Source organism: Cebus imitator, unplaced genomic scaffold, assembly GCF_001604975.1.
Source record: "Cebus imitator isolate Cc_AM_T3 unplaced genomic scaffold, Cebus_imitator-1.0 Scaffold8, whole genome shotgun sequence".
NCBI lineage: Eukaryota > Metazoa > Chordata > Mammalia > Primates > Cebidae > Cebus > Cebus imitator.
The window spans coordinates 7,228,873-7,237,398 of record NW_016107323.1 but is presented as its reverse complement, the minus strand read 5'-3'; the positions used below and the strand labels follow the sequence as shown (position 1 = coordinate 7,237,398).

Sequence of the window (8,526 nt, the reverse complement as noted above, 5' to 3'; positions counted from 1 at the left end):
AAAAAAAAAAAAAAAAAAAAAGTCATTTTGACAATCATAACAAATCCTACAAATCCAAAAATCTCCAAAGTATTATACAAATGAATGTTACAACTTGATTCAAATACTTGCTTTCAAACATGAAAATTATTTCTATTCTTCTTTTTAAGTATGGTGTGTATCCCATAAGCGAAACAAGGTACACAAAATTCACTATTTTTCTGGTAAATGGAGAAATCAGCTTTGAGAAGGCTTCCTTTTATTTTTTATTTATTTTCATTGATATAATAGTCATTTATTAATAAATCACAGGTGAACACTCTTTAGAAAATGGCTAATTTCAGGTTTGGGACAGAAAATGTACAGTATGAGATTAGAACATTTTGTCACCACCAGAAAACAAAGAAGTCATCAAAGTCTACTAGGGTTTTTTTGAAAGAATTCAAAAGCCGACTCCAAGAGGCTTCCACTGGCCAAATTTGAGTACTAATGGACTAATAATCACAGTAGATTGAAACACATCAAGTATGTTCAATCTAAAAGTCATGAGATTACTTTTGAAGGACGATAAAAAACCAACTCATCATTTTGAAAATCAGTAGATAAGTGAATCAAGAAGTTATTTTACCTTTCTTATACGAATGTAACTCAGGGAAAGTAAATAGTACATAAGGCGAAGTTGCTCTTTATAGAATTATTCCAGCCAATAAATGAAGAAGGAATGATAGAATGTTAACACCATGCAACTTCTAATGAATTATGGATCTAGGAAATGCTTATCAATGGCTGCCTACATCATAAGAAGGCAGTCTCCTGAGAAAAGCACATAACACCATCTATGAAGTATTCTTGCCAAATATCAAAACATATTTAATCAAGCTTCTAGATCTATCTACCAATTCACAGGATATACTGGGGACAGAAGAACATGCTAATTGACTCCAACAGCAAAGTTTAAAATGTTGAAAAACCACCAGGACAAATAACCAGTTTTTTTTTCTTTTCAACAAATGAATCTTAAGAAAAAATGATGAGGGAGTAACCTAGAAAAAGAGGGACCAAGAGATATATAAGCTAACAGTAATATATAGACTTTTATTAGAATCCTGATTCAAACAAATAAACCATGGTAAAGTTTGAATATTGGGTACTGGATGTTATGTAATTATTGTTAAATTCTTTTTGGTAGGATAATGGTATTGTGGTTATGTTCAAAAAGACTGTTTATAATAAACACTGAAATGTGATGAGAAAAATAATAAAAAAGTCTGAGATGTGCTTAAATATAATTTAGAAAAAAAATAATTGGTGGCAGGTACTGGATGAGACTATAGATAAAACATGGCTGGCCATGAGTTTAATGATTATGATTAGAGTTGGATGATGGGTATGTATGGATTAATTAAAATATACTTTTGAAAATTTCCATAATAAAGGTTTTTTTTTTTTTTGAGATGGAGTTTTGCTCTTATCACCCAGGCTGGAGTGCTGCAACCTCCGCCTCCTTGGTTCAAGTGATTCTTCTGCCTCAGCCTCCCCAGAAGCTGGGATTACAGGTGCCTGCCACTATGCTCAGCTAATTTTTTGTATTTTTAGTAGAGATGGGGTTTTGCCAGGTTGGCCAGGCTGGTCTCGAATTCTTGACCAGCTGATCCACTTGCCTCCCAAAGTGCTGGGATTACAGGCATGAGCCACTGCACCCAGTCTGGTTTTTTTTGTTGTTGTTAAGACATAGTTTCACTCTGCTGTGCAAGCTGGAGTTCAGTGGCTCAATCTTGGCTCACTGCAACTTCTGCCTCCTGGGTTCAGGTGATTCTCATGCCTCAGCCTCACAAGTAGCTAGGATCACAGGCATGTGCCACCATGCCTGGCTAATTTTTGTATTATTAGTAGAGATGAGGTTTTGCCACGTTGGCCAGACTGGTCTCGAGCTGCTGACCTCAAGTGATCTGCCTGCCTCAGCCTCCCAAAGTGCTGGGATTACAGGCGTGAACCACTGTGCCTGGCCAAATTTTTTTTTTTTTTTTTTTGACAGAGTTTCACTCTTGTTGCCCAGGCTGGAGTGCAATGGCATGCTCTTGGCTCACCACAACCTTTGCCTCCCAGGTTAAAGCAATTCTCCTGCCTCAGGCTCCTGAGTAGCTGGGATTACAGGAATGTGCCACCATGCAGAGCTAATTTTGTATTTTTAGTAGAGATGGGGTTTCTCCATGTTGGTCAGGCTGGTCTCGAACTCCTGACCTCAGGGTATCCGCCCGCTTCGGCCTCCCAAAGTGCTGGGATTACAGGTGTGAGCCACCATACCCGGCCAGTTTTTTTTTTTTTTAAGTAGAGAACATAACACCTTTATTTACCAATTACTCCATGGTTTTCTATACCATTTGCTTTCCGAAGTTTATTTAGAATATTACTTACAGGTTTCTAGGAGCTAATTTACCCTTCAAGTACAAGCACAGATAGGCACACATATGTTTTTAATAATGACTCAAACCAGGAAAATGTAAATAAGAGTGAATCATTTTGCCATCACCAATTTACTGAGTCATACCAATAGCTAAACTATATTAATGCATAAAGACTGAAATGAAGTTATATTTTTTCATTTGTATTTTAAGAATGGACAAGTTTTGATAAATATTTAATTTATAGGTTTCAGAATATTTGAACAATGAAATTAGACATCCATACATATTCAATATTTTTTTAAAAATGCAGCTAAACAATCCCTACCTATGATGCTACAAACCTAGAAAACCTAATAAGGCTGGGCACAGTGGCTAGTGCCTGTAATCCCAGAACTTTGGGAGGCCAAGGTGGGTGGACTGCTTGTCTCAGGAGTTTGAGGCCAGTCTGGGCAACATGGCAAAACCCATCTCTACAAAAAATACAAAAAAATTAGCCAGGCATGGTAGTGCACTCCTGTAGTCCCAACCACCGGAGATGCTGAGGCGGGAGGATTGCTTGAGCCTGGGAGGCAGAAGTTGCACCACCTCACTCTAGCCTGGGTGACAGAGTGAGACCCTTGCTTAATATATTGTCAAAATATAATATATTGCCAAAAAAAGAAAACCTAATACAAAGGTCAGGTGTGGTGTCTCATGCATGTAATCCCAGCACTTTGGGAGGCTGAGGCAGGCAGATCACTTGAGGTCAGCCTAAGTGGTAGGATCATTTGAGCTCAGGAGTTTGAGAAGACCCTGGGCAATATGGTCAATCCTTGCCTCTACAAAAAATACAAAAATTAGCTGGGCATGGTGGCATGCTCCTGTAGTCCCAGCTATTCAGGAGGCAGAGGTGGGAGGATCACTTGAGCCTGGGGAGGCCAAGGCTGCCGTGAGCCAAGATCATGCCACTGTATTCCAGCCAGCCTAGGTGACAGAGTGAGATTCTATTTTTTTTTTTTTTAAAGAAAGATTTTGAACACTAGGTTTGGATGTTACATAATTATTGTTAAATTATTTTTCATATGATGATGGTAAGAAACATTTCTTTTTTTTCATTCTGTCACCCAAGCTGGCTGGAGCACAATGGCATGATCTTGGCTCACTGCAGCGTTGGCCTCCCCAAGCTGAAGCAATCCTCCCACCTCAGCCTCCTGAGTAGCTGCAACTACAGGTACATACCACCTCCCTCAGCTAATTTTTATATTTTTTGTAGACATGGGGTCTTGCCATGTTGCCCAGGCTCATCTCGAACTCCTCGGTTCAAACAATCCTCCCACCTTAGCCTCCCAAAATGCTGGGATTACAAGCAGGTATGAGCCACTTTGCCTGGCCAGAAAACATAATTTCCAATAGTGAAATTTTAAAAAACAAAAAAATGGTGTATAGTGAAACACAGTCTTCACCATGTAATATGGACTTAAAAATCAGTGAAGATGATCTTATAACTCATCTAGGTAATTTAATTTTTAAAATTCTCATCTTCCTATTTCAGTTTAAATATGAGGAAATGAACTCTAAAGTGACTAGAGGGCTTGTTGAGAATCACAAGCCTAGGACTGAAGCCAAGCCACTTGATGGCTGGTCATCTTTCCTCTGAATTATTAATAAGCACAGTTTTTTTTTTTCCCCTCTATGAATGCAAAGCTGGTGTCTTTGTTAAATTGATTGCTTTATGAAGTCAAGTAGAATAACTAATTAGTTGGTCACTTAAGTCCTGATGGTCAAGGCCATAACTTACTCTCTACCATTCCTAGGAGTGGCTCAGAGAACTAAGAACAATAACCATACAATCCTATTTCAGTTACCCTCAGATAACTCTGGCAGGGAGGAGTTGTTTGTATTAAATAAATCAATGTTTGTAAAGGACTTAGCCCAGGGCCTAGATTATAATAAGAGCTTGTGTTTATTAAATAAATGAATAAATTTATAACTATCTCATAAACAGAGATATGTGAGAATAATTTTTTTTTTTTTGAGATGGAGTCTGACTCTGTTACCCAGGCTGGAGTGCAATGGCACAATACTGGCTCACTGCAATCTTTGCCTCCCTAGTTAAAGTGATTCTCCTGCCTCAGGCTATTGAGTAGCTGAGATTACTGGTGCCTGCCACCATGTCTGTCTAATTTTTGTATTTTTCATAGAGATGGGGTTTTACAATGTTTGCCAGGCTGGTCTTGAACTCCTGACCTCAACTGATCCACTGGCCTCAGTCTCCCAAAGTGCTAGGATTACAGGCATGAGCCACCAGCCTGAGGATAATGTGAAAACTGTAATGCAGAACATTATCATGAACTCTTTGTGATTTAAAAACAGAAAATTTTTTCTTTCAAAAATTGATTGTGCTTTTATTTCTACAAAACTAAATTCTTAAGGAAGTCTTCCATCTTTAAAAAGAATGAACAATTTCCCCCAAAAAACTGTATTATAACCTTTTGAAAAAAAATACAGTCATAAACCATGTACAGTACTGAAAGCCTGAATCGACACATTTAACAAAATAAATAATAATTCTTACCTTTCCAAGGTTTTCTTGTTCAGCAATGTTTTTGGTATACTGTTCCCTAGGGAGTCAACATAATGATTTCCTTTCAATTTACTTCAAATGAATTACTTATACAAGTAAATTATAAATTAATATATCTATCTAAAATATATTAGGCAATACAGTTAAGGCTACTAGAGTCAGAATGACACCCATTATCAAATTCTTTCTCTTTCTCCATCTATAGTTAGTTCTTCAAGTAAATAGTAATTTAAGGAAAAAAAAAAAGAAAGCAAAACATTCCATAGAAAATTAAGGGAATTAAAATGTTAAATACTATTTCTGGTTAATCTACCCTCACAACAATGGCAACCCATTTACTTAAATTACACATTGTTTTTGAAGGGGTTTGTAGAAAGGAGAAAGAATATACTTTTTTTTTTTTTTGGAGACGGAGTCTCACTTTGTCATCAGGCTGGAGTGTAGAGGCGTGATCTCAGCTCACTGCAACTTCCGCCTCTTGGGTTCAACAATTCTCCTGCCTCAGCCTCTCAAGTAGCTGGGACTACAGGTGCACGCCACCATGCCTGGCTAATTTTTGTATTTTTAGTAGAGATGGGGTTTTACCATGTTGGCCAGGATGGTCTCAATCTCTTGACCTCGTGATCCACCTGCCTCAGCCTCCCAAAGTGCTGGGATTACAGGTGTGAGCCACCGCATCCGGCTCTATAGAATTTAATTTCTAAAAATTTTTAATTTTTAAGAACAAATTTAACTTTTCTCATTTGTTATCACTGGTCATATAGTTTTTTTTTTGTTTTTTGAGACGGGGTTTTGCTCTTGTTGTCCAGGCTGGAATGCAATGGTTCGATCTTGGCTCACCACAACTCCCGCCTCCTGGGGTTCAAGCAATTCTCCTGCCTCAGCTCCCTGAGTAGCTGGGATTACAGGCATGTGCCACCATGCCCGGCTAATTTTGCATTTTTAGTAGACATAGGGTTTCTCCATGCTGGTCAGGATGGTCTCGAACTCCGGACCTCAAGTGATCCACCCGCCTCAGCCTCCCAAAGTGCTGGTGTTGGGATTACAGGCATGAGCCACCATGCCCGGCGGCTATATAGTTATATGAACAAAGTTTACATTCAGTGGAAGAAAATGAATAAGTACATTTTTAGTTTAATATGTTGGAGTATTTAGAAAAAACACTGCTCTATTTATACAACATTTTCAGTCTGGCTTGCATTCTAGTATATTACATTGAAAAAAAAATTCAGATTCTGCAAGATACTACTTCTTAGATTCTTTTTTTTTTTTTTTTTTGAGACAGAGTCTCACTCTTGCTCAGGCTGGAGTGCAGTGGTATAATCTCAACTCATTGCAACCCCTGCTTCTGCTGCCTGGGCTCAAGTGATTCCCATGCCTCAGCCCCCTGAGTAGCTGGGAGTATAGGCACCCGCCACCATGGCCAGCCTCTTTTTATAACATTAATGTACATGCCACTCAAAATCTCAATGCAATCTAGAATAAATGTGAGTCCTACATTTTATCTGAATTTTTACTGGATAGTAATAGCAAAACATTTAACATTTGAATTGTGATGAGGGGCAAAGAAAGCTTATTTTGTTCAATTGCTGCATTTTATCACAGCTAGCAATTCAACTATAAATGTATTTTTTTTTAGGCAGGATTTATTACAGTATGCCACAAGCTGGGATTGCAAAAAAAATCACCATATAGGGACTAAGCAGTATTTATACATCCTTCTTGTTTTGAAGACTTGCACACGGCAATCACACAATTTCCAGCTAAAATGCAGTCATCACACTGTACAATGAGCAGGCAGATGACTAGAGTCTAGGCCATATGGACTTTAAAAAGAGACCAACTTCACTGTTTATGACAAAGCAATTATGAAATTACATATATTCCTGCATGAGGGGGAATGAAGAGTTATTGCTTAATGGTTACAAGAGTTTTGTTTGGGATAATGAAAAATTTTGTAAATAAACAGTGGTGATGGTTGTACAATGTTGTGAATGTAATCAATGCCAATGAATTGCACACTTAAAAATGGGTAAAGTATACCCCAGAACCGAAAGTGCAATTAAAAAAAAAAAAATATATATATATTTTTTATATATGTATATATTTTATATATATATATATATATATATATTTTTTATTGCACTTTTGGTTTAGAAATATATATATATAAAATGGGTAAAGTGGGCTGGGCGAGGTGGCTCACGCCTATAATGCTAGCACTGTGGGAAGCCGAGGCAGGGGGATCACCTGAGGTTGGGAGTTTGAGACTAGCCTGACCAACATGAAGAAATTCCATCTCTACCGAAAATACAAAATTAGCCAGGCATGGTGGCAGGTGCCTGTAATCCCAGCTACTACGGAGGCTGAGGCAGGAGAATCACTTAAACCTGGGAGGCGGGGGTTGCAGTGACCCAAGATCACGCCACTATACTCCAGCCTGGTGACAGAGCGAGACTATGTCTCAAAAACAAAAAAGAGAGCTTTTGCTGGGCGTGGTGGCTCACACCTGTAATCTCAGCACTTTGGGAGGCCAAGGCAGGTGGATCACCTGGGGTTGGGAGTTCGAGACCAGCCTAACCAAAATGGAGAAACCCCATCTCTACTAAAAATACAAAAAATCAGCTGAGTGTGGTGGTGCATGCCTGTAATCTCAGCTACTCGAGAGGCTGAGGCAGGAGAATCATTAGAACTTGGGAGGCGGAGGTTGTGGGGAGCCAAGATTGTGCCATTGCACTCTAGCCTGGGCAACAAGAGTAAAATTCCACCTCAAAAAAGAAAAAAAAAAAAGGCCAGGCACGGTGGCTCACGCCTGTAATCCCAGCACTTTGGGAGCCTGAGGGGTGGATCATGAGGTCAGGAGATTGAGACCATCCTGGCCAACATGGTGAAATCTCGTCTCTACTAAAAATACAAAATTAGTTGGGCGTGGTGGCATGCACCTGTAGTCCCAGCTACTTGGGAGGCTGAGGCTACTTGTAGTCCCAGCTACTTGGGAGAATCGCTTGAACCAGGGAGTTGGACGTTACAGTGAGCCGAGATCACGCCACTGTACTCCAGCTTGGTGACAGACCAAGACTCTGTCTCAAAAAAAGAAGAAAAAAAGGATAAAGTGGCAAATTTTATGTTTCATATATTTTACCACAATCAAAAAGTAAGCAATAAACTAATAAAATCTTATGCATTCCTACTTAGCAGGGCTGAAATATCTAGATGTTTAGCAAGATTTAGTACTAAATAATATATTAGTGTCTACTCACTTAAATACTCTAAATTTGTATAATTCTATCTTATTTATAAAACTTTTATAGGTGAAAATATGAAGTATCTCAATATAAAAACAAAAAAATTACTTGCCTAATTGCCTTTCTTTTTTCTTCTTGATCAGAAGAGATGTATGCCTTCATCTCATCAGTAGTACAATGAAGTTGAACTTCTAGGTTCTAAATAGAAAGACTTAAGTTTTAGGGAAGACTTTGATATAGAAAAAACTTCAGAAACGTTTTTGATCTACTTTGTCTTACCTTAATCATACAATTTGTATAATGGTATCTACTTTCTTCTTGAAGACATTCTTCA

The 8,526-nt window shown here is 38.4% G+C and overlaps 1 protein-coding gene across 3 annotated transcripts in view; it reads right to left on the bottom strand.

Moving 5' to 3' along the window:
* The window catches only part of IFT81 (intraflagellar transport 81), a 107,550-nt gene that overhangs the window by 5,703 nt on the left and 93,321 nt on the right, over window positions 1-8,526 (bottom strand). For all 3 annotated transcript variants that reach the window (XM_017541885.2, XM_017541882.2, XM_037743328.1), the window contains 3 exons: window positions 8,472-8,526; window positions 8,305-8,390; window positions 4,939-4,984 (listed from right to left, as the gene is read on the bottom strand). In XM_017541885.2, coding sequence (XP_017397374.1) covers window positions 4,939-4,984; window positions 8,305-8,390; window positions 8,472-8,526 — 187 coding nt within the window. The remainder of the gene's footprint in view (window positions 1-4,938; window positions 4,985-8,304; window positions 8,391-8,471) is intronic.